Raw genomic sequence first — 27,118 nt, 5'->3', positions numbered from 1 at the left:
TGTATAAGCAATATTCAGTAAATCATATTCAAGTAATTTTATGTGTATTTGTATATATATATACATAGATCTGTTTGTGTGTGTGTGTGTGTGCATAATAATTTGGGAAGGAGTAAGGTTAAGAAATTTGCACATAGGAAAGGAGACTTCTTTGGGTGCCAGCTGAGACAGCAGAATGTGCCATATAATTCTGCATTCTAGTTTCAAGCCAATGTAGCCAGGTAAGTAAATAAAATACCTCATTAGTGTAAAAAGTTGAATACCAGGATGATGAAAAGGCTTTTACAAGTAATTATACTATGTAATACTATTCTTAGCACAATCAGGCAGGCAGGGGGAGGAAGTTGAAGTTAATGCTTGTTCCTTCCAAGATCTGTCTCCTCTGGATCAACACAGTCTTTTGTAGAAGACACTGTCTACACACCAAGAACTGCCAGCTTGTTCTTTTCACTCTTAACCACTAGCAGCTGTCAGTAGCAATGCTTAACTTATTAACTCCCTGGTCTGCAGTGACCATGAGAAAAATGGTATTTTTAATAGGAGAAAAAAACCCCAAACCCACTTGATTAGAAAAATACCAATTCTAGTGGTAACAACTGTTAGATGATTAAATTGTAGATTATTCTGAATGTTATGCATCAAGTGCAACATGATTAAGCAGCATGTACAAATACTAAATTTAAGCCTGAAAAAGTTGCAGATCTGTACTGCTCAGCATCAGTGCTAGGAAATTAGACTCTCCTTGAAGAAAAAGCTAAGCTATATGCAGTACAGATAGATTAGAATGAGTGCAGATTATTTTTCCTGCTAAGAATAATAACATTTTTTATCAAAATATCACATTTGATTCCCTCTGAAATGCAGCAATTTATGGTTCACCCAATATTTAAATTGGAACTCTGTGAGGGAGTGAACAATTTTTTGACCTAACTCTTCCATATAGTTAGTAAATCATTGCCCTAAGCTGGCAAAATAAAGAGAGTAATTTAACAGCCTGGGCTGCACAGTACAAAGTGTGTGTTGTATTTCCACATTAACATCTTTGAATCAATGTTACTTTTTTTTAGTGAAGTAGAATTCTTCACTGTGGCACACAGTTGCTTCAGAAAGTAGGTATAAAAAGTCTTATTATTGTAGTATCTCAAACAACTACAGTCACTCTTCTGCACATTCCCAAGTGTAACATTGTCTTATGAAGTTTGTGCTATTCAAAGCCATGGACTTGCAGTCTTTTTTTTAATTACAAAATTGCATCATGGTCATTGTTTAGAAACAGGTGAAATAAAAGTACTTTTAACATTTGAACATAGAAACCATTGTCACCTTTTTCCTTTGAAAGTATATCAGGCCATTATAAAAGAAAACTGATAGCTGCATTAGTGATAAAGTGCTATAGGAACCTGTCATCTCTGCACTTTGCCTGAGAAGGGATTTTCTTGTGAATATGTATGTGTGGTTTCATGGGAAAGATCAGGATCTCATTAGGATGTAATCTTTAGAAATACTCGAGTTAGGCTTCATAGCTTTCTGCTCTTTTATCCATTATTCCAAAGTCTCTATAAAAGAAACTGATGCTCCCCCTGCCCCCCACTTTTGAAAGGAACTATGATAATGTTTTACCTTCCGCTTTTCCTTTTGTTTGCCAGCCTGCTGTCTACTGATAGGTTTCCTTTTTTTTTTTTCCTAGTCAGTTAATACATTTCAATTGATGTTGAGGCTTTGTCAGCTGCTGTTCCCCAGCCTTGATGGCAAAAGTAGACAGATGGATGGGGGAAGGGAAGGGATTGTTTTGTCAGGATGAATTTAGAGCATAAGGGATACGTTAAATTGAGAGCACTGCCAGCTGAAGTCTTCTGATCACCTGTGTCCTTGCAGTGATCCCAGTTCCTTCTTGTGCTTCTTCTCCAGCTTAGGCCAAACAGTAAGTTCTCTACTTGCTTTCTTGTTTTCTTATTACTTGCTTTTATTGTGTTGCACCTAGTATGTGTATAGATGTTGAGGTTAAGTTAAAGTATTAATTTGGAAGTATTTTCCAGGCACGGCTTACAAGACAAATGTAGACCAATTGGTGGTGGTTGTTACTGCTGCATTTTTTAATTAGTTGTAGCTGTTGGGAACCCAAAATAAAACTTTGAAGTCTTAGTCCTTATGTAAAAGAGCGGTGCAACTGTTTGTGGCATCTGGGACTATTGATTTACTGCAGCCCATCAGTGTTAGAGGGGTGTGCTGCTACGTCAGCTGGCGCTCTATTGTTTCTGCTGCTGTGGCCTTTGTGTTTGATCCTGTCAGTGCTTGCGTCAGTGATGCATATCATCGCCTGTGTGATGTCAAAGTGTGGGTGTTCAGTTATAGAGCCATAGTTAACCTAATGTGCTGCAGTAAATCCTGAATGCTATTTCCTCCTGGGGATAGCAGTGATTCATCACCGTTCACATTAGACTAATGCTAAGTATAGCAGTGTTCATGAGCCGCAGTATCCACATAGATTACTATCAAAGTCATTGCAGATCTCCAAACGCTGGGCCGCAAAGTGTTTGTTTGCAACCAGATCTGTTTGTGCACCCCCTTTCTTAAGTGTAAACTGATTAGCAGGTCAGCTCAAGGAAAATCCTCTGGAAGGACTGGGCCTAAGTAATTCTTTAGCACTTAATTACGCTCATTAATGTAAAAGCTTTCAGCTGAATGACTGGGATCACGGCAGGCAGTGGCAGTCGGCAGATTACAGTACAGAGCGGAGCGGTGACCCCGCGGGCTCGCAGAGAACGCGGCTCTCGGCGGGGCGCTGGCCCTTGAAGCGGCGACGCGGGCGGGGCGGGGCGGGGCGCAGGGCGCGGAGAGGCCGCGGGGCGGAGCGGAACGGAGCGGGCCCGACCGCGCACCTGAGGGAGCCGCCCCGCCCCGCCCGCAGCCGCGGCGCGCCGGGAGCAGCCGCCGGCCCGGCCCGAAATGAGCGGTAAGGACTCCCGCCTGCCCGGTTCGGCCGCCGCGGTGAAACACGACACCTGCGGGCCGGCGGCCTCCGCGCTTGTGCGGCAGCGGCGCATGGGGGACAGCTGCAATGGTCAGGAAAAAAATATCAATATCTGTGGGCCGGAGTGGGAGCGCTGCCAGGCCCCTGTGTCGGTGCGGCGCTCTCGGAGGGGTGTGCCTGCGGTGCCGGGGGCCGCGGGGGCCCCGGAGCCGTGAGGGGAGCAGGACGGGCAGCCCTGGGAGGCCGCAGGAGCCGGTGCTGAAGCGCAGGGCCGGGCGCGCAGTGCCCCGGAAGAGCATTCCCTGCCCGGCGCTGGGAATCCGGTGTGTGCACCTTTGCCTGGGCTTTCGTGAGCCGCTTAAAATGGAGCGATGCTTCATGGTTGAAATAAAAAGAAATGGTGTATGTGCTAGGCGAGCGGTGGCGGTATCCTCAGGTTTTCAGGTGTTGCTATGTTTAGATCAGCTTGTCACGATCCTAGCGATGATGCAGTGCTGGTAATTTTGCTGCATGTTTATGGTGGCTGCAATGAGCATAATGAGGTTTTTATAGTCTGCTCAAATGGACACGTTGGAGAAGTTCATCAGCTATTGCTAGGGGAAGGAGGTATTCCTCGGTGGGATTTTAGGACAATAATAAATCGAGACTGTGGTGAAGCATCTGTGTCTTGGGTGCAGTTCCATTAAATCAACCCTTAGTGAGTTTGATGAGACATTTTTCAGTAATAAAGCAGTTATGTGCTTGTTTCCACTCCCACATTATTTCTTTTCCACTTACTATATAAGAGAACTTGTACACCTGAAAATGTATCAAAGATTTGAGACCTCCCCTTACCAACAACAAAGTCATCAACATTCATTATACAGTGATTTGGATTAAGTCAGTTCTCTTTATGTGCAATGGAAATATAGATGTTTCCTTAACATGAACTCCTGATGCTGTTGTTTGCTGGTACTTTATAATAACTCTCACCTCATGGTAAAACACACTAGTTTTGTCATGCAGCACTCCAGCCAATACCTAAAAACATGAAAATTCCTCTTATAGTGTGTTACACCACAAGAGAGCTGAGATCTTCACATTAGTGAAGAAAAAATACACGTTTTTATAGCATATTATAATTTTATCTTCAGATAAGCTTTTGCAGGTTGTAATATGCTTCCTATCAAGAAATCAGTAATCTTGCTGTAAAACACAATGTTCATTCAAAACACCTGTGAAGTCTGCCGACTTTTTGTCCCGTGCTTATCATTTTCTTGGATGTCCGCCTAGAAATTTCATTTCACAGCCACTTGGAAATCTAATCAGAAGTAAATTAGAGTTCTTGAATATTCAAATATGTTTTTGCTAATTTTGGTACTTTAAAGTGCAAAAGATGGGATGCAAATTTTGAAACGACTGATTTGACTCTATTCTAACACTGCAATACTTTTTCAGGTTCATGCACTCAGTTTATGCCTTTACTTTTGTGACTGCTAGATTATGGTATACTGAAAATGGCTTTGTGAATCAACCTTTGTACTGGATGGGAGATAACCGCTCTGTTTGTTAGAGAGATTAAAGTGCTAAATAAGTAAACCTTGAAAAGGTTGTTAAACAATATCCTCTAGATGTTTAAAGCAAAACAAAACAAAAAAGCCAAATACCGATAATCACCAGTTCTCAAAGAAACCGCTTGCCTGTGTGAGTTTCGTCATCCCCCAAGGACATGCTGTTCTGTAAGAAGTTCAAGTAAATGTGGTCTTAATTTTCCATTTACTTGGAAATTACATAGTTTTAAATTGTGAGTTTAATGGAAGTGTCAGTGTTTTGTACTCATTATAGAAAAACTGTAGGTAAGCAATGCAAGATACAAGTTGTATAAAATCCATCTTCTTATGTAAGAATTTAAACCATTATTTATTTCAATGGCAACTTAAAATAAGTGTACTTCCATTATTTTTGACCTTTTTGAATTTATTGTAGTAAGGTAATGCACTATTTTAAGTTCTCTTGCTGATTTTTACTTCGCTTTCATTTTTTTTAGCACGTCATATTCAGGAGAAACTTTTGCTGAAACATTTTTGAGTTTCAGATGAGCAAAAACACTGGAAGAATGTTCAGTTCTCAATTTAGCTCACTGTAGTCTTTATATTCTTTGCTGTTGCACAGTTCAGTGAATAATTCATTGAAGACCTTGTTTCTAAAGTCTCTTCACCCCCTCCCCCTGTTGTGGGTTGGTATTTCAATGAATAAAGCTGTGATTCTTTGTAGATAGCATATTTGCAAACTTCTGTGTCTTGTTCTAAAGAAGTTCCTATAATATATGCAATCAAGTTGGATTACATGCTTCTTTTCTAAGGAGCACTTTTCATTGCTTTTCCCTGCTCTTTGCTTTCAGACAGAGGTATCTTTATTTTTCTGTCAAGTCCATATGTATCAGTGAGGTGTTCTAAACTTATTTACTGTAATTTGCATTTAATCAGTACTTTCCATTTGCAGATCCTAACAGAGTTTTAAAAAACATTAAGGAGGAGCTATGAATGCCCTTTCAAAAGTATTACTGAAACTGCGTAAATTGGATTGGTACTTTTGCTAGCTTCAGTTTACTGAATTGGAAATTTGCAGAGTGCAGCCTACAGTGTCTGAATTCCAACATTTTTATCTTGTCACAAAACTTGTTCAAATTATACCGTGTTTCAGTATTTCTTTCATTATTAAAATTCAGTGTTTGTTCCCCTGTGTGTTTATAGCACAGTAATGTAAGGATGTCCCTCTTGAGCCTGTACCAATGTGCTCACTCTGGTAGAGGCCAGTATCAAATACTAAAGAGGACAGCACAGGGATAGGGCAGGCACACAGAAGAAACTTCATTGTTCATTAAACAAAAGTATGTTTATATTTATATTTTTACAGCTCTTAATGGATTACTTCTCCCAAACTGAACCTAATCTTTAGTTTCTACACTGTTCTTAAAGCAAGGAGTTACACAATTTAGCTGTGCATTTTATGAAAAATTCCCTTTTATGTTTTAAAATTTACCTGGTGAATTAGTTTACTATCTCTGCTTCTTGCAAATGAGAAACTGTAAATTATCTATTTTCCATTTGTAGGGTTTTTTAAAATAGGTCTTTTACTGTTTCTTTGCTGCCAGCCCTTAAACCATCTTCTGGCGGAAGAATCCTGAATTCCAGGTCTCTTGAATCTTTCCTGATAAACCGGCAGAAAGCCACTGTAAACATTTTTGTGTCCTTCTCTAGTCCTGTGTGTTCTTTTTGAAAGGTGGAGTCAAAAACATTGCTCAAGGATTGGAGGTACAACATGAATTTATACCACAGCATAATGATGTTTTCTGCTTGTTCCCTGTTCTGTTAGTAATGATTTTTTAATGTTCTCTTTCTTTCTGCGAATACCACTAAACAACCCTTGGCTGGAATTTCTTTAGAAATGCATGTAGCAGCTGCATTGTGTGTTTGTTTACATCTGATTGATGGCTTATCGCTGTAAAGAAACACTTCTGGTGTTATCCAGATGCAGTCACTTTGCACTTAATAACATTATTCCTTCTGGGTTTTTGTCATCTGATCAGTGAGTGCTGTGAGGTCCTTTACTGCTCTCTGAGAACATAGCAACAATTTATCACCTTGCTGTTCATTTTCTTTTCTGGAAGCTTTGTCTAATATGCAGAACAGGTTCTTTGGGTGCCTGTGGGACTCTTTTCTTCGTCACTCAAAGAACTTTGAAAGATGATCATGTACTTCTCTTAGTTTCCTGTTCTCCAATCAGTTGTTAATGGAAAGACCTTCTCCCTTTTTAACCAAAGGCAGCATTACTTCTTTGACAGTCTTTGAGAGACATTGTCAAAAGCTTTTTGAAAATCCCAAGTATTTGACAGCATCCCTGTGCTCTTTGAAGGTATCTGATTTTCTAGACACTACTTTATCTACAAATGCCACCTTACCACATTCCCATTGTGTCATATTTATCTAAGAGTGTGTAAACTCCTTCTTTTATGGTTTGCATGGTACAAGGATCACCATGGTGTCCTGACTTCTCCCATTAGTTGGAGCAGACTTACTAGTTGGTAAATACACTAACTTTTCCCTGGGACCTTAAGTTCATGTCTCACCACTTATTGTGGTACTGACACCACTTTAGTTGGTAAGACCATAGTAAAAAAGAGCCATTTTGTAAGTAATTTTCTTTGTAACTCTTAACTAAATATTATCTGGTTTCAGCAGCTTGTTTCAAATATTTTTGTTGGTTTCTGTTTTATAGTCTCTTCTATTGTCTTTTGTCTTGGAGTATTTCTTTTGTCATCTGTTGAGTTTTTAGTTTTTACATTAACTCCTCTGTGAGCTTATTGATAGAGATGGAAGAAATATCTGCTGGGGATTTTTTTTTTAGCTTGTTACTGGTTTTGTTCAACTGTTTTTTAGATTTCAAAGAGGGCCCTTTGCTATAATTTTATCTGTACAGTTCATTGCCTTTGTTTATCCATGTTATCTTGTATATTTTTCACTGAGACTTTGCAACTCAGTATGTTCTTTCAGCTTTCTCAAATTATTAAATGGTGCTGTACTGAATATTTCTGTAACCCACTTAGGTCCTGCTCAGGTTCCAATGATGTCCCCAAATGGTTCAGTGCCTACTATTTATGTGCCTCCTGGATATGCCCCACAGGTATGTCACTTCACTTTCTTCTTAATTTATTTATTTTCATGCAAATTTTGGAACTGGAACCATAATTGCTAATTCAATAAAATAATTTGTTAGATTTCAGTCAGTATGATCAAGCAAGGAGATAAGAGATGTCTCTCAGTATTTCTGAGATGGGAGACTTCTCATGCTGTGTCTGTGCCTGTTCAGTTATATATTAACTATGTACATGACAGTAGCAAGCACGGTTCCTTGCTGAGTTCACAATCCTAATGTACTAGATGCCTTCTGAATATAAAATGCAATCATGACCCAGGTATCTGCTTGTGCAGGACCTGTACTGATTCCTGTGTTAGTGGATATTTTCTCTTGGCAGCAATATATATATATAATATATAATTTATACATGTACATAGTTCATGTCTGGGAAGTTCCCTGTAGATAAGGAGAAAAACAGGTCAGTTGAAAAAGTACAGCAAACAACATGGAAAAAATGTCAGCTGTCCATTGGGACTAGGTTATCATATAATAGTGTTTCCACCACTTATCTTAAAGTGGGACTCATTTTTCACTGCTGTTTGATTCCTGATTTAGGTGGCTGGAAATTAAATGTGAGCTAGATAACCTGGACATCCTTTAAAGTAGATTAAAAGGATGATTTCTCCTGGCTATTTCTGACATGTGAGTTGTGATGAGATGTGTGGGCTTTTAGATGGTGCCTTTTTCTTTCCCTTGCCTGTAGAACAAGTCTAGGGCTTAGTAGGTCAGATCTGGAAGTTAGAGCAGTTGAATGCCACTCCCCATGATGGAAGTCTCTCTCAAGAGATTGTGTTGCTGTGAACAGTCTACCTCTGACTTGGTGTGCATCCAGTGGTGTACACTGGGAAGGGACTACAATGCATAAAGTACAGCAAAAAAACCCATGGTGTCAGCAGATGTTGGACAAATTATTTAAACAACATTTTAAAAATTGTCCTCTAGTGAAAGAAAAGGCTATTAGGGCCGGCAGACTACTACTCTGATTTTATTTTTCATCTCTTGGAAGTTGACTGATAAGTTGATTCTGTGTATCCTTTGTAGTTGAGTTCCCTAACAAGAAGAAAAATTATATATTTATATTATTTATATTGTTATATTTCTATTATTAATATTTATTTATAAATAATCACTAAAAGTCCATATATCTTCAAGTCGTAGTAAAAAGTCCTGATTCCTATTAGAATTCATTTTTAAAGAACTGAAAGAAGTTTAGAGCTAAGCAAAAATTGGAATTTTACTGTATTTCTTATTGTTTTCATATGATGAAGTACATATTTTAAAAGTTGTGAGACATGTGCCAATCTGAAAATTAATTTTTTTATTAATTTATCCTTCCTTTGAGGACAGTTTGAGTCAAAGATGCTGAAGGGCTGGGCCTTGCTGAGGCCCATTCATAAGGGGTTTTCACTTTCACTGGAGTTTGTTAGTCCAAGCAGGTGTTGTTTTAGCACAGCACTGACCTTTGAGCTGAAGGAGCCTCTCATCTATGCAGCTCAGAGTGCAGGTGGAATGAGCTGATCTGCTATTTTCATGGGTAGAAGTGCCATAGTCCAGGACAACCTGTAGTTTATAAGCCTTCTGAAGTGCTTATTACTGACAAAACATACCAGACTTTGAGGTTTATGATGGGAGTTTCTCTTACAAGCCAGAATATTTGATAGCAGTCTTGCAAAACAGGCAAGTCTAACATTATAGAGCTAAGAGTTTTCCCAGACTTAGTGCAGTCCTAGCAAACTTCTATGGTTTGTTCAGGTATAGTATATTTTTAAAGGTCAGCAGCTGCAGCTATATTTTGTGTTGAATAGGAAACCAGCTAAATGTCCTAAGCTGTCAGCCTGGAAGAACTTCAACATAACCATCTTTTGTCTCTCCATTTTCATTTAGTTTTATTATGCCTCTGCTTGCTTCAGTTCCTGTTTGGCAGTGATACAGTGTACTGTCCTCTGTTAGAAGTTGAGGATAACCACTGAATAAAAGATTTACTTTTCTTATATCACATAACTAAAAAGCAATTCATCAGCTGATTTCCTTTCCCCTTCCTCTTCTTTTGGAGCTGCAGTTGTAAAACTGAAAGAAAGCCCATCTTTATTCATCCTCTCTTAAGCCATCTATATTCACTGTCTGCAGTGAGTTTTCCAGTGATGTTTGGTTCGTTCACGCAACCAAACAGGCCTGTGCCAGAACCACATTTTGCTCGCAGAGAGCTTGTTTGCTTTTTAAACTTAAAATTATAGACTTACCATGATGCTCTGGCTTTTTTTTTGGAGCATTTTTATCTATGTAGTTGTCTGCTAGAGGCCTACCATTGAGCAGATGTTAGATCTGGAAGCACAGTTACAGGCTTGTTAAACATTAGGTCCCTGCTGTTATGGATTGGGTGACTATTTCTAAGTTACTTAGGCTATTAGCAGGCCCGAGGAAACAAGTTGTAAACTAAGCAGCTCATTTGCTTTTTAATGGGAGCTGCTTCCTACATAATCTGAGTCTACTCATAAAATCATAATAAGTTGCAGTATTTTGGGGGTTTTGTAACCAAAAGGGACTTAAATAATTAAAACTACATTTCAGTGTTTAGAGAATTTCATAGGACAGGAGAAGTTCTAGTTGTATTTACTGCTATTATATTCTGCCTTTAGAATACCACACAGCTATGGTTACACAGATTTGAATTGTATTGTCTTTAATTACTCTTTCCCAAGAAGGAACAATTTCTGTGTACTGAAAATAAGCCATTTCTTATAGTCATATTATATGCATGTTTTTTAAAGCTGTGTTCACTTAGGTAACATTATTTTCCAACTGTCTATTAAGTAAAGTGGGGTCAGCTCTATTGTGTACACACTTCTGTGTCTTCTGGATGTCGTTGCATATGCATATCCTACAGTACCAGAAGCGTGCAACTCTATCCACAGCACTGTTTCTCTCAGCACAGTGGTGAAGTTTTGAAACAATTTCCTGTACCAATCTCACTTACCTTGCATTGGTTCAGCTAGCAGGATAATTTGGGGCTGTACAAATTAGATTGCTGGCAGAGAAAACAAAATCAGAAGCTCTGTTCCAGATGTACCGGATGCACATCAACCCCTAATGGGGACATGGTAAAACCAATGATCCTCCAAGCAGCTTTCTGTCATGGACTTGATGGAAGCATTCACTCTAGGGTACAGGGCTAAATCTAGCTAAGCATGATTCCATTAACCTTAAACAGGGGAGCTGAAAGCAGCTTGGCACTAAGTGTTTTGATCTATTGATCTGTTCCTGTTGCACCAGGATGTTTATTGGTGTGTGTGTACATGTCCCCATCTCATTTCAAATGTCAGTGATAACTTATGGCATAGAGTTGCCTTTTCCCTGCTATTGAATGTAGTCATGATGCTCCATTCTTCTCCCCTTTTTCTGGATAAATGTTCCTTCTAAAACCTTCCATTGCAGTTTCTGCTATGACTTTATTCTACAGCATTTTACGAGGAAATGAAGAACAGCTTATTTGTTGGCATCCCATACACTAAAGTTACTGACACCACGATACACTCAAATCAAAATATGCCAAGATCATCTCTAGAGGTGTCACCAACAGTCATATATTTATGTGAATTTACAAACATTTAGAGAGGGTAATGATGTGAGGTGCTTCAGGGGCAGACCCTTGTTCCTGGTCTAGCTGATGACCCACCCTCATTTACTGAACATTTTCTACTTCAGTACTTGGTACAGTTTGTGCCGTTGTGCCTGCTCTCTAGCAGAGCCCCACGTGCTGCACAGCCCAGATGTGCTACAGGTACCATGCACAGCACACCTCAGCTCCCTGTGTCTTACCGATTCTCACCATGGGATTGCACATGCTACTGCCATTGCTTGGAATTCCTGCCAGAATTGCAAAGAGCCGCATTTCACACAAAGACTGCTGTCACATCTCCCATTTGCTAATTTTTCACAATCCCTTGCCCTACAGTCTGCCAATGGCTGCCACAAAGGCCCCTGTTTTCTGAGTAGCATGGGACTTGTTCAGGATTCAAGACCTCTTTACAGGTAGAAGGATATGGGGAGGAGAAAGACAAAAAATTTTAGAACTACTTGGTTTGTGAAGGAGTTTTGAGAGGGCTGACTACCATCCTGGTAGTTTGATGCTAACAGCTTGATGCAGATGGTGGTTACTGCAGGGCTGCTATGGCTGGTGTCTCCTGGGTTAGTGTTGGTGAGCTGAGTTGGGGACAGGGCAAAAACCAGACACTTCTTAGCTTTTCTCTCACTAAAGATGCAGAGTGAGGTCTGTCAGTTCACCAGTTCATTTCTAGGGAGCAATCTAGTTGTTAAACTGTAGAACAAATCCTACAGCAGTGTAGCATACAGGCAGTGTATGAGGAATGAGGCAGAATGAGGATGGAAATGGGACCCATAGGAGAAGCTTGGCTCGTGCCGTAAATATAGCAGGTTGTTTGTTAGATACTCTTACAATCAGGTTTTTTTTTTTTTTAGTTTTCTTCCCCACCATGTTGAAAATTAATGGCATTGCTGCAGTTAATACACTTAACATGGATAGTTCTTTACTGTCCTTTTTTTTCCCCCTTGATATTTCCTGTTTTATTTTCATCAGATGTGAAGAGTTTACTATTCCTGATTTTGTTTAAGAATCTATAGGAGCATATTTATCAGACTGTCATTTCTCTTTTGCGTGGTGTCTCTCCCTGTACAGGTTATTGAGGATAATGGTGTTCGAAGGGTTGTGGTGGTTCCCCAGGCTCCAGAGTTTCACCCTGGTGGTCACACAGTGATACACAGGCCTCCACATCCCCCACTGCCCGGCTTCCTTCCTCTTCCAGCCATGATACCCCCTCCTCCCCGTCACATATACTCACCTGTGACTGGAGCCGGTGACATGGCAACGCAGTACATTCCACAGTACCACACTTCACAAGTCTATGGGGATGTGGGTAAGTAGCTCATCAAATAGTGCAAGTTTTGGCAAAGGCAATAATGTTCTGCTCATTTCCAGCATCTGCTATGTTGTTGTGTGGGCTTTGTTAAGCAAGGCTTACAGCTTCAGTGGGAGTCATACGTAAAAAAATGTATGTGAATACCAGCCTTGATTTGGCTGAAGCTTATTGTTCCAGAAGTTCTTTTAATTTATTTGGTTGTCTGTTCAGTGATCCACTAAACTTAGAGATTACTTCTTGCATGTAAAAGGTACAGATTTTCCCAGCAAAGTGATGCAGAAAGTGTTTATAGTGTATTAAATGTTTCAGCATTTAAATCCACGCCTGAGCACTGTTCTGAGATTTCATGTCTTGCAAACATCCTGTTTGAAACATGAAATAGGAATTCTTAGTATTAAGGAAAAAAGTGGTCCATTTTTCATAAAACTATATGCATTTAATTGAATGTCCCTTTGAAGTCCAGTTGGAGTAATAAGATGCCACTAACCTAAATTTAATAAAGTGGTTAAAGCCATCTTTGGTAGTGCTGTTGACATCTGCCTTTACTGTGGTTTGGAGGCAAAGTGTATTTGTGTTCTAACTAGGGGCTGGTTTGTTAGATTAATATTTACATTTCTGGTAGACTTGCTTTTCTTTAGATAAGGCAGGTGCCAACCTTGAAAGACTGTCAGAAAGCAGTTCTAGAGAAAGCTAGAAGCTATGAGGAGGGAGGTTAAACACAATTTTCAACATTCTGTGATACTACAAAAATAGCCTAAAAACGGCCTTCATCAATTTGCTGAGCTTAAATAGTTAGGATGAGCAAAGTGGTAAGATAAGAATATACCAATGTTTGATCTTCCTGGAATTCTTAGGATTTCTGTACTTTATTTCTTTTTGCACTTCGATAATGGTACATTACTAGATGCTCTTCAGGTGCTTATTTGTAGTTTTGTTTCCTGATTTCTTGTAGATGGCAGTTTGCTTTTAGTTTGCTAAATTAAGAAATTGAGGTATGATAATTAAACACATAAAATGATGCTTCTTAATGGAATAATATTTTTTTAGATTTTTGCTGCCAGGTTATATCACTTTAAATATGAATTCAGTGATAATTTGCTAAACTGCTAGTGTAAAATAATGATAAAGTGAGATTCTTTGCTTTATTTTCAGTGTATATGAAAAATTCCTTTGGCTTTAGGAAAGTTAAGTATTAATACTGTAATTTTTTATTTATTTGCTACAGATTTCATATTTAATTCTGGATCTCTTACTTTGGCTGTAGCTTTCAAAAGTCAAAACCCACACTTAGGCTCCTATTTCAGTAATCTAAGTTTAAGGCCAAACAAACAAACAAAAAAAAAACCCACAGAAAACAACCAGATGTTCATAGAGCACAGTAGTTCCCTGACACAAGGACTGAACTCTCAAAAGGTAGTGAAAAATCACATTTCTAAATAGACACTAGCTTATCTAGAAGTCCTCTGTCAAACTTTCTGTGAATTAAGCTGACTTAAAAAAAAAAAAAACAGAAATGGAGAAATTCTCTAATTTTTTTTCTTTTTATCCTTGAAAGGAAGTTCTTATTTGACATTGTTTTCAGTACTTCTTATCTCTTAAGGAATAACAAATAATATATTCCTCAGACTGACTTATGCAACTTACCTAAAAATGAGGAAATTCTATGGTGATTTTGAAGGATGTATTTTTTTAAAGCTTTCAGCATTTATTATAGGCAGGGTTACACTGAGGAAAGACTTGGAATATAAAGTCTTGAGTCTGTAAAGTGTTTTGAAATATAAAGATGAAATTAATACAAATGTTAAAACTGGACAGAGGAGTTCACCAGTTTGCAGTTTAATGCTGTCAGTAGTCTGGCACTGACTTGTTTCCAGAGGCAATTCTGACTTACAGATGAGACTTTGGTGCTACTGCAGCAGTGCCTGGGGTTACTGTTACAAGGCCTGGCCTCAGTGTTACAAGCTGTCCTCAGTGTTGTAGTGTCTTTCCACTGCCCCACAGAACACAGGTTCTATGTTTCTACGCTTTTATGGTTGTTTTCCCTGTTGATTCCTGCTGAAGCATCATTAAAGTATTCGAGCTCTAGCTGCATTCCAAAACTTAATGGATTTTTTTATTCAACATTAGATCAAACCTCCTCCAGTGTTGTAAAGGAGCACATTTTTTCTGTATAGACTTCATCCTGTACCTCACAGCTCAAGGAAGATCATAGAAACATTTCAAGAATTAAATTTTAAGTGGAGAAAATAAGGGGAAGGGAAAGATTACACTCTCTTCCCTAACATATTGTTAAAGTCCATTTAATGTGTATCAGTTTACCTGCTGGACACTTCAGTTTTCAAATAGGAGTAGAGATATCATTTTACTCATTTAACTTACATAGCATTTTTAGGTAGATTTTAAAATTAGATTTGGTTCTTAATGGTTTGTTTTTCCTTCCTTCATTTAGATACTCTGCCTGCTCACGGAAGATCCAACTTTAGAGATGAAAGGTCTAGTAAAACGTATGAAAGATTACAAAAAAAGTTAAAAGATCGACATGGAACTCAGAAGGATAAGTTAAACAGTCCTCCATCATCTCCTCAGAAATGTCCTTCTCCTACAAGTGAACCTAATGGACTTACAAAAGGACAGGATGCAGCTGGAATAAGCACAGGTTCTACCAAATGCAAGTCTTTGGGTAAAGGAAAAAGCAATTCTCAGACAGATACAGAAGTAGAAGGTAGGTGTTATCAAAAACACTGCATATACACACATAATAATAAATGATGCAAGTCCAGTGTCTGGACTGGACAAATAATCAGATATTATTATTATAGTGGCTGAACATAACATTTGTAAATAAAACACCACACTTTGACAGTCTTGAAGTTGAGTAGCAGCCTCTAACTGCCCTGACTTAGGTAGAGTGTAGATAAGGGTTATCAACCTGCTCATCACATGGGAATGTGAGCCTAAGAAAAGAAAAACTACTGGTACAGAAGTCTCCATGTAAATTTGAGGAAATATTATGAGTCGCACTTCATGACACTGTTTAAAGAAAAATCTCAAAAAGCTTTGTTTGGAGTGCTTGCATTTTAAGGAATCACTGAATATTGATGGCCTGCTTAATACTGTAGAAAACATGGAAAGAATCAAGTGTCTGAAACAGAAAATAAACAAACTTGATAAAATATCCAACTTGATAAAGAATATTTTGTAGAAGAGATACTGCTGTTATATAAAATTGATCTATCCCTATGCACTCACTGTTGAAAGACCCTTGTAGAAAAAGGCTGTTCATGTTTTCTAAGACACCACCATAGGGAGTGTGCTTATTATTAATATCTTTATTTCACTGGAAGGCTTGTGATCTCATAGATGGACTGACTTCACTCAGTCATACAGTCATTGTCAGATCTAGTGATGTGTCACTATGCAGCTTTGGGGTCTCTGCCATAGTCCTTCAGATTGTGAACATAACGTCAAAGACTTGTCATCAGCCAGGAGCAGTGTTTCAGAATAAGGAACTGTAATTGGTGATGTTAAGGGAAATAAACCATGATTATTCTCAATTCTCTAAAGTTTGCTTTGAGATAATAATTTTGTGTCAGTGTATGTTAGATTGCTGTAAACAAAATGAATTGTGAAGAAAGTACATCTCATCAGAACCAGGAAATCTCAACCTGTGAGAGCTGTTTAAAAACATGTGTAGATGATATCCTGGGCAAGCTTAGTACCAAAGGTCACATTTGAGATACAACCAAAAATCAGAAGCTGAGAACTGTTGCTCCAAACCTGAATATTTGTCACTATAGTTCCAGAATAGCAGTTTACTTTCTCTTCGGCTTCAGTTTACTTTCTGTTTGTTGGTGTTTATCTGTGAGCTAACTTTAACAAGGCACAAGTGATGAAATGTACTGTTGTTTACACGTTACAAAAATTATGGTGGTGTTTTCTTAGAAGTATTTTATATGAAAAATGGGAACGTCCACTCCTCAAAATTATTTTAGGAGACATTGGGGAAAATTATGTACTGAGACTTGGGCTTGTGCAACAGAAGGCAGTGACTTAGAGTTGTCATACAAGTCAGAAAAGCATTTTATTTGTGTCAACAGCATAAATCATCTTAGAAACAGAGAGTTCAAAATAGATTTGATCTATGTTTTTTGAAGAATTTTGTCAGGCTTTGTTTTTCTTTTGTGTTTAGTTTAAGGCCGGTTAAATGAATTTAAAATGCCTGGCTGCACCTTCAAAACTGAGTGGCCTGTTGACTTACACTGTTGGGGTAATAAAATTTAAATATTATGTAAGAAAAGCAGATAAAATGCTTTCTGTAAACTATAAATCCTTTATAAAGCTCAGCTATACCTTCAGCTGGCAGAAAACACCTTAGATTGTTTCCCTTGCAGTTGAGAAAGGCCAGCAGTGTTGCCAGTAGGCTTCCAGCTGATGAGTAATAACACATTTAAACTACTGTAACCTGACTGCATCTACATCCAAAGAGAAATCTGTGGGAAATATCCACGATCTTAAATTCTCCAGAGCAGCAGTTGGTTTAAAGTTATACATTAATAAATGATAACCAGGCTGTCTGTATTCCATAAAGCACAGAAGGGCTTCAGAAATAGTTTTATATTAACAACTTCTTCAGAAGCTTTTTTGGTTTCATGTTGTCCTAGATGAATGCAAGTTAGCAAGATGTTCTACTTTATAAATGCTTTCTCCTGTGTGCAATTGTTGAATTTGAAGAGCTATTTCACTGTAAAGTTACTGCACAATATTCATGGGTACTTTTCTTTTGCTTTGATTTTGTTTTTTAAGAAAAGGATGAAGAAACAAAAGCACTGGAAGCACTTCTTTCTAATATAGCCAAGCCAGTGGTAAGTAACAAAAGTTTTCCATAAAATCAGAATATATCTGTTGCTATTTTACACAGTTGCACCTCCATTTCATTCTCTTAAGTTCAAGAGGTCTTTAATTTTCCATACTAAAGCAAATTCACTTAACTTCCAGTCACTATACATTAAACAACCAAAGCAATTTTTAGTGTATTAACATTTATGAAACTAAAATTATCTTGATACTTACACTGCAGAATTCTTCCTGGCTAGTCTGTGAATCTCAGTTTTAACAGAATTTTTTTTAAGCATAGAGATTGTAACATTGCCAGTCGCATAATGATGCTGCTTAATGGAATATGATGCTTAACATAATATTATACTGCAGAATCTGTTCTCAATTTCCTGCAACTTTGTTTAGTCTTAACTGTTCAGGAAGCAATTTTACACACCACATATCTCTAGGTATGAGAGATACCTGGAAAGGTTTTGCAAGCATCACCAAAAATGAGGTTTTGTAAAACCTTATTTGCAAAGTAGAGAAAAAATATGACTTATGTCTCTTAAAAGAGTTTTTGGCAGCTTCAGGGAAGAGAGAAATGAAATTCATCACAGAAGGTGACTGTCAGCAGTGGACTTCTGACCTACCTACTTGAAAATTTACCAACATATTTTCAGTTTATAAAACTGATGCATATTTTTGTGTAGATACTCCTTAAAACATTGTTGCCAAATTCAGTAGTTTCTTGAATTTTAGAGCAGGCCAGTGTTTTTTTCTTTCGTTGTCTGGACCTTCCCTGGTCCCAGCCTCGCTATGAAGATTTGCACATCTTTTCCAAAAATCTTCACCACAGTCATGAGTCCACCATCTTGCCTGAGTGAAAACAGTCTGTGTTCCACATTGTAGTGTATTCAGTCCATCCAACTGAAACTCCAGGAAGAGCTTGCCATGGGTTTGTCCAGTCAGTCAGCTACTTCCTCCAGTTGTCTGCTGCCTACCTTCTTCCCTTCACTTTCCAGGAAACTTTGCCCCAGTTTAGTGCCCTAGTCTTGATTCTTCTTTCATATGTTTCTTTACAGCCTGATGAGGAGAGGCCAAGAGAGCTGGGGCTGTTTAGCCTGGAGAAGTGAAGGCTCAGAGGGGATCTTATCAATGTATATAGATATCTGCAAGGCAAGTGCACAGAGGCTGGAGCCAGGCTCTTTTCAGTGTGCCCAACGTCAGAACCAGAGGCAGTGGGCCTAAACTGAAACACAGGAGGTTCCCTCTGAACATCAGGAAACACTTTCATACTGTGAGGATGTCAGCTCTGGCACAACTTGGCCAGAGAGTTTGTGGAGACTCCCTCTTTGGAGACGCTGAAAAGCTGTCTGGACATAGCTCTGGGCAGCAGGCTTAACGTGGCCCTGCTTAAACAAGGGAGTTGGAGCAGATGACATCCAGGGCTTCCTTCCAACTTCAGCCATTCTGTGATTCTGTGGTTGCCCAAGCACTGAGCAGGGATTGTATAGAGAAACACCTGGTGTCCTGAACACCTGGTGTCCTGCTGTGTCCAAGTATCAGGATGGGTTGACATGTCTTTAGTGCTCCTGTGTCATTGGTGGCTAAGCAGCAGGGAGGTGGGAGCTGTCTGAAATTGGGATGTTAGCAATGACTGCATTGCCAAGGAGAGCTCCGAACTCTCTCTGAATGAGACTGTGAGAACAGATCAACAGGTGTGTTCTTGTGCTGTGTTGCTGATGACATAGGAAGAAGCAGAGCAGTGCCAGTACTTAACATGTTTTCTTTCACTTCCTTCTGCCCTCAGCCACCCGTGCCTTTTAGACAAGCGCCCTGGTTCCTCTCCCCACCGTGTTCTTGCTTGAACATCGTTGCACATAGCTGTGTGCCACGAGTGATCTCTGCAGGCCTCAGAAGGCATCACAGGCAGAGGTACTCTGCTACAGATTCAGAGTGCACACAAGGCCAGGCTTTCAGCACTTGGGGAGGCTTATGCTTTAGGAAGGCAAGGCACTGTCAGGGCTGTGAGAGGATGGAAGTCTAGCTGATGTTGCAGCTTGGAGGAGTGTGGTCTGATGTGATAGGAGTCTGTGTTACCTACTTGGGCCTTGCAGGATTTCAAGCCACCCTCCTGCAGTTTCATCAAGGAAATGTTTTCCTCACTTTCCCTCAAATGACCCAGGACATTGTTTTTTTCACACCTTCTCCTTATAGTTCTCATTAGAAATATTCCTGCAGTTTTTTTATTAATGTTGTGGTTGGAACACTTACTATGAGGATTGTGGTTGCTGATGGATCATCAGTACTCTGTTCCCAGGGTGAACCATGTTGGCACGGGCAGTACTGGCTGTGATGGTGGCCATACAATCAGATGATCATGCAGGGTGCTGTCCAGTACAGTGTCCATTGCACCATGTCCTACTCCAGACAGCCAGGAGCAGTGCTGAAGGCTGTGACCTGTCCTGAGCTGTCCCATGTCTCAATGCCCAGGTCCAGGGATGCACATCTAAATCAGGTGGTGTTCTCTGTCATGATCTTTCATTCACAAATACCTTTCAGTTCTATGCAGTATGGGATGCATCAATTTTGCTACCTCCAAACTCCTGTTGGATTCTGACTTCCTTTAGCTTTCCCCTGTATGGATCCCTCATCCTTTCATACATTGCAGTGTTAAGTCAAGTTGATTACATGATACTGACACCAGATGAGCCTTCTACTTAGGAGTCTTGAATTATTTATACCCAGATGTAAATTGGAGTGGTTCTGCAGATTGCACTGTGGTGTTTGAGCAAAGTCTTCACCAGCTGTCATGTCTCTTAACCAAATAAAAAAGCAGAAAAGAAGACTGAAAAGGCAAAAGCCAAATGAAGAATGATGCAGAAGGCTGAATATATGTAATAAGAGGCAATAAAAGCTGTGAATTTGAGGGTTGGTTATATAGCATGTAAATCCCTTTGGAGAACATTGTATTTTCTGGTTCTGTGTATGTTTGTGGACTTATGGCATGTGATGCACCTCACTCACAGTTAAGTATCTTGGGTTACTGTGAATGCAGTCCAGATGGCACATGCTAAAAGTGTTTTTTTTGTTTGACCCAAATGGCATGTGTATCATATTTAATGAGGAGATTCACTTTGGCAAACTGGATTGCTGATGAAGACGTGCTCACCTCTTGTTTCCACAGTGCTAGAGCCTGACCCAAGTATTATACTCTGCTTTGCAGAAGCACATAGTGTTCAGAGTTGCAACCAGAATCCATTGCAGCTGTTTGCTTAAGCATGCAAAGTAATCAGTAATGCCAAGTTTTTTGAAAAAGCCACTCCCAAGTGTCTTAGAGCACATAATAGTAGTGGATTCTTCTGATCTGAAATCTTGGCTCTTCAAAAATACTTATTTTTTCCTTATGTCTCAGAGAGGTAGAAAATATCCTATGTATGAAGGAAATCTAATCTGTCAGGTGGCAATTTGGCAGTAGCAAAGTGTTACATGGGCTGTTCTGGGCAAAGCACTAAAGTCAGTCAATCAGTAGGAGGTAAGGAGAACGGTGAGAATTAGCAGATTTTATAGATGAGGGGAAACTCAAATGCTAACAGTCTCCAAATGCATGAGAAACAACTGCAAAAGGAAGGGAAGGTGTAATTTCCAGCTTACATGGTGGTAATCCTAGCCACCATGTTCAATTCCATGGTGGCTAGAATTAGTAGGCTTAGCTGGTAGTAAGAGAGACACTGCCTGGACACTAAGGGAGAAAATTCAGCTGTTAAAGTAGCTAAACCTAGGAACAGATCATCTTAAAATAAATCTAATAGTCCTGAAGTACAGTAGGTCCTTGGAGAACCAGAGGGAGCATTTCTTTCCCTCAGGATCTCCTGCCACTTGCTGCAACTCAGGAGGGTGGGGTAAAAATTGTCCAGGAGGGAGCTTTGTCAGATGCTTCCCACAACTCCAGAGACTTCCAGAAATGCTAGAATTTCACTGCAGCACTTATAGATAGTGTTAATCTAGTTGGTGATTGCATCAAGATAGTAGTGGAATTTTTCTTATCAGATTTTAAAGAGAAACTTCAGTGTTTAGTCATACCAACATTTGATCCCTTTTAGGATATCATGTACAGTTCTGCTAGTGCATAACGGTTTAGTGACGTTATTTCCAAGACACTGAGGCTCACATAGTGTAATTTTTCTTCCTTTCTGTTTGCTGTCAATAAGTCATGTCCTCTCTGCTTCGTTCTTGAAGCTGACCTATTCAGTTTTTTAGTTTTAGTAGATTGTAGCAATTTGAGAGCAGCAGTTGTGAAGATAGCTTTTTGATTCTGATACTCTGGTAGTAGATTTTCAAAAGCAATTATTCCCAAAATAGACATACACTATGATCATATTGTAAAACTAGTAATTTCATGTAATGAAATGTGTTTTGAGTTCTCTTATAAATTATTGGAAACAGTAGGAGGGTGCAACATATAAACCACAATAGCAGATGTGCAATACTTATGAACAGCCACAAATTTCTAGGCATTCTTCCATAACAGATCCTAAACCTGCATGTACCTGTGCACTCACCTTCAAGCATACGAGCATCCTCAGCCCCTTGCAGCACACATGGGTTTCAGACAGTGCTCACTCTTTTGGGAGTATGGGTGCCCCTAGTCATGTATCTCCTTTGGAGGACGTGGCTGCTTCAACAGCTTCGTGTGTGACTGCATTGTTCCCTAGAATCTGTTGTTCCCTACAGTCTGCTAATCCACAGGCCATTGAGAGGGCTCTCCACCAGGTCACATGCAGTCGCCTGAGCTGCAGATCCATGCCTGCTGTGCCTTAAAATGCTGTTGCACCAGCTGGGGTGCACAGTATCCATCAGACCTGGATGGAGACAGCAGTGCTTGGCAGGGCAATTTCTCACACTGTTAGGCCAGATTTTGATCATGGCTCTGTTCCTCTCCAGCATCTCTTACCCATCTCTCCCATTACCAATTTTCATGCTACCTCTGCACTTCTAAAGCTGATGATTTCTCTGTTTCAGGAGCGCCTTGCGATTCTCTGTTTCCATTTAGCCCACCTGAGGGTCATTGCCCTTTAGCATGATTAGTCTGCTGGGACCACTTGTTGGATAGTTAGAGGTCACACACACTGGTTATACTGCTATTTCTGTCACACCAACTGTTCTTATCCAGGCCTTTTTGCAATGGGTGGGGTGCTCAGGCAAACATGACCACAGAAATTCTTCAGGATATTGTCTCTATGTGTATGTACAGGGACCTTGTGAGCATCCCTTCATCTTCCTGTGTTTCATAAGAAACAAGAAAGTGTTAAAAAAGTCATGGTACCGGTCACTTCCAAGAGAGGTGCCAGAAGCATGGTTTAATGGAGTGCCTGCTGTCCTGGGATGTGCTTTGCCATCCCTGTGCCTGCCCGCTCTCTGGTCCTTGTTTCAGCAGCCCACTGGGTGGCGTTATGTACCGACAGGTGTCTCTGCCCTCAGCCCCCTGCCTGGCTTTAAGTTTTTCTCATTGCATTCCTTGCATTTCCAACCTGATTTCATCTGTACAAACTAGTTAGTAGCTATTGTGTCAGTATAAATACTCTGATTTGCTAACAGTATGTGATTTTGCTTTCTCTTCTTTGATCATTTGTTGCAAAGTAACATTTAGATACAATAGAATTTAAATAGCAGAGATCTCAAAACTTTGTGTTTCTACAGGTATCAGATATTCAGGCAAGAACAGCACTGCTGATGTGGTCCCCTCCATCCAGTGATACTGGGGAAGACACAGACAAGAATGACACACCAGAGGTTTATACTTATGAAGTGATGATTTCAAGTACTGGAAAAGATGGAAAGTACAAAACTGTGTACATGTAGGTGTTGGCTATTTTTATTTAGTCACTGCTGCATTGAAATATGTGGCTTAAAACCTCATTAAAAATCTGCTTGTTGTCCAGAAAGTTAAATATTCAGGAGTTTTGTGAAACTTCTGTTTTGAAATTAGCTACTTTTTCAGTAGAATTTGTTTCATTCATACTGAAGTCTCTGCCATCAACTGGAATGTAAAGATTTTGTTCTTACATGTTGGAGGCATATTTTAGGGCCTATTTTGCTGTATTTCAACCAGCTGCACTAGACACCCCTGAGTTCTCACATAGTGAGGCATATAAGTAGTAAGAAAAATAAATTGTATTTGTTACTTTTTATGTCAGCACATGCTCCTCCTCCCAGTAAGGTTATCCCTTCCTTCACTAAAATTGATCTTGATAGGAGACAGTCTTATGATATTAAAAAAAAAAAAAGGCAAATTCACACAGAACACAGCTCATAGCAACAGCAAAGCAAACAAAACTCTTCAATTGTTTCATTCCTTACACAATGGTTTTCAGTCAGTTTTCTGCAATTTGGAGAAATATGATAGTAAAATATAGAATTAAGGGTATAGAGTTCTCTAACAGTTATAAACCTGTGTATCTAGCTAGTTTTATCTTAGTCACCCTCCATGGATTTCATGCAATTGAAAGTTGAGTATCCCTATCCAAGAAACTAGCAGCAGAGAAATTATCTTTGCTAAGATAAGCTGATGTCAACAAAAGCAGACTAACAGATCTTATTTTGGTGCCTTTTTTGTTTCCTGGGCTCTAACAAGTAGGTGTGTGCAGTCAGGTGCAGTTTTAGATCATGGTTTTTGCAAGGCTGGACTGAGCTGCTGTGTGCTCCAGTACTTCAATGTTTTTTTTTGAGTAATAGCATACAAGCATGCACATGCAGCTTGTCTTACTAAGGAAAGAAGAAAATGATTGCTACTCTTTAGAAAGCAGCAAACAAAAAAGTGCCTTGAAACCACCGGGGCAAAAGAACAGGAATAACACAAGAAACCTCTAAAATTCAGAGATAAATGCACTTACACATTGCTATATTTAGCAAAAGACAAACTCTTAGCAAATACATTTCGTAGAAGGTATGTTGAGTAAGATGATACATGTCTTTTTTATAAATGTGTGGAATTCTGAAACAGATTTTAAAACAAACTTGTATCTCTTTCCAGTGGAGAAGAAAATAAAGTTACTGTAAATGATCTCAGGCCAGCAACTGATTACCATGCAAAGTGAGTATCTCACTTTCTCTTCATTAAATTCAGTGGAAATGTTTTAGAAGTTTCATTGTGTATTTGCCTAAGTCTTCAGAGATGGTCTTAACAACTTCTCATCATCTTTTGAGTCACAATCAACATTTTTGACTTCACTGACCACTCAGTCCATTTTGGACAACATAAGACAAGATTGGTGCACATTCATCCTGCGTTCATGGTCTTTTCTTTATGCTAGCGCAGTCACCTTTTTCTGTCCTTGGAGCCAGGCACAGATGCTGCTTTTCAGTTTTCCACAAGCAGTAGAGGAAAGTACCTTGCCCTGGAAGATGCTCCCTGCTTGGCCACCTGAAAGTCATATCTTGCTCTTTTGCTTGGCTCCAGGAGATCAGAGAACCTGACCCCATATGCATGACAAAATGTGCCCCCAGCTCAGTGTAATTCTACCCTTCTAGCAGAATTGACTACTTCAGTAGGTCAGAAGAAATAGCAGAGGATTGGGAAGATGTGGTTAGGTGTAATTCTTCCCTCTTTTTTTAAGTATTAGAGGATCATCTGGAGCTGAACTTGGCAAGGGATGCAAAGACTCAAGGCTTCTATAGCTTTGTCAGCCAGAAACAAAGGTCAGATAAAGTGTATCCTCCCAAACAAACACAACTGGAAAACTGGTAACTAGGAATGAGGAAGAGGCTGAGGTACTTCACCTTTTTGCCTTAGTCTTCACTGGCAACTTTTCTCACACCTCTCCAGTGGATGGGCAGGAGGACAGGGACTGAGGGAGGAAAGTCCCTTCCACAGTGAGAGAAGATCAGGTTTGAGACCATCTTAGGAACCTGCATAAGTCTGCATCAGATGAGATTCATCCCAGAGTCCTGAGGGACTTAGCTAATGTAGTTACCAAGCCACTCTCCATCATGGCAACCAGGTGAAGTCCTGTGTGCCTTGAAAAAGGAAAACGCTGCACCAATTTTTTTAAAGGTTAGGAAGGAAGACTGTGGGAACTACCAACCTGTCAGCCTCACTTCTGTGTGTGGGAAGATCATGGAACTGATCCTTCTAAAAGCCATGCTGAGGGACATGAAGGACAAGGAGGTGATTTGGGACAGCTGGCACAGCTTCACCAAGGGCAAGTCCTGCCTGAAGAACCAAGTGGCCTATGAACAAGTGACTTGTATTCAATGGACAAGGAGTCTGCAGATGTTAGCTGTCTGGACTTCTCTAAGACCTTTGAGATAGTCCTGCACAGTATCCTTCACGGTGGATGAGGAATTGTTTGGTCAGTCACATTCACAGAATAGTGGTCAATGGTCCAATGTCCAGATGGAGATTAGCGACAAGTGGTGTCCCACAGGGGCCTGTCTTGGACTGGTACTCTTGAATATCTTCATCAGTGACATGGACAGTGGGATTGAGTGAGCTTCCAGCAGAAAACACCAAGCAGTTGCAGTGTCAGCCACCAAGTGGTGCAGTTGACACACCTGGAGGATGGGATGCCATCCAGAGAGACCTGGACAAGCTTGAGCAGTGAGGCCACGGGAACCTCATGAGGTTCAACAAGGCCAAGTGCAAGGTGCTGCCCTTGGGTCTGGGCAGCCCTGGTATCAACACAGGCTGCAGGATGAAGGAATTGAGAGCAGCCCTGCCAAGAAGGATGTGGTGGTACTGGTGGATAGAGAGCTGGGCATGACCTGAAAATGTGCATTGCAGCCCAAAAAGCCAGTTGTGTCCTGGGCAGCATCAAAAAGAGCATGGCCAGCAGGGTGAGGGAGGTGGTTCTGCCCTTCTGCTCTCCACCCAGAGTCTCGTGTTTAGCTCTGGGATCCCCATCATGAGAAGGATGGTCACCTGCTAGAGTAGCTCTGGAGGAGGGCCACAAAAGTTGTTCAGCCTGGAGAAATCTCAGTACTTAAAGGGGGCCTGTAAGAAAGATGGAGACAGATTTTTTAGTAGGGCCTGTTGTGATAGCACAAGAGATGATAGTTTAGAACTAAAAGAGGGTAGATTTAGACTAGATATATGGAAGAAATTTTTCGTACTGAGGGTGGTAAAAGACTGGAACAGCTCGCCCAGAGATGGTGTATGCCCCATCCCTGGAAACCGTTCAGGGAGAGATTGGGCAGGGCTCTAAGCAGCCTGATCTCATTAAAGATGTTTCTGTTTATTGCAGGGGAGTTTGGACAAGTTGACCTTTAAAGGTCTCTTCCAGCCCAAACTACTCTGTGATTCTTGGTTGAAAAAAAAATTAGTTGAATACAGCAGTTTACTAAGAAATGACATTGTGAAGGCAGAAATGAAGGCCTCCTTAAAAGAAGTGCCTTTTCAGGAGATAATGGCAAGTGCAGAGTACCTTCTTAGGCATGACTGAACGTCCTGCCTCTCTTGACTGTGTGGAGAACCCCAGGATCCCTGTGTACTGATCAAGGCAAGCAATTTAGAGGCAGCTAGCAGGAAGCACAGGGAACAGAAGGGTCCCAGTTAACAATGTTCTGCCTCCTTCCACATCGAATTTAGGGTAGGATTTGCCTTGTACAATAGCCTTTTTGACATTTGCTCAAGTGGGAGAGCTAGGTTCCCACTTGAAGGTGTGAAGGGGTCTACATCTCCCAAAACTGTTTTCCAGTGTGTTGTCTTGGTTGTCAGACT

At 40.1% G+C, this 27,118-nt stretch overlaps 1 protein-coding gene across 3 annotated transcripts in view; it reads left to right on the top strand.

Moving 5' to 3' along the window:
• FNDC3A (fibronectin type III domain containing 3A) overlaps positions 1-27,118 on the top strand; it is a 111,058-nt gene that overhangs the window by 54,151 nt on the left and 29,789 nt on the right. For all 3 annotated transcript variants that reach the window (XM_058800542.1, XM_058800541.1, XM_058800543.1), the window contains exons 4-9: positions 7,557-7,633; positions 12,342-12,579; positions 15,032-15,304; positions 17,386-17,444; positions 23,101-23,258; positions 24,434-24,493. In XM_058800542.1, coding sequence (XP_058656525.1) covers positions 7,557-7,633; positions 12,342-12,579; positions 15,032-15,304; positions 17,386-17,444; positions 23,101-23,258; positions 24,434-24,493 — 865 coding nt within the window. The remainder of the gene's footprint in view (positions 1-7,556; positions 7,634-12,341; positions 12,580-15,031; positions 15,305-17,385; positions 17,445-23,100; positions 23,259-24,433; positions 24,494-27,118) is intronic.

This window comes from Ammospiza caudacuta, chromosome 2 (assembly GCF_027887145.1).
Source record: "Ammospiza caudacuta isolate bAmmCau1 chromosome 2, bAmmCau1.pri, whole genome shotgun sequence".
Lineage (NCBI taxonomy): Eukaryota > Metazoa > Chordata > Aves > Passeriformes > Passerellidae > Ammospiza > Ammospiza caudacuta.
Note: the sequence above shows the minus strand (reverse complement) of the source record. Positions and strands in the feature narration are given on the sequence as shown.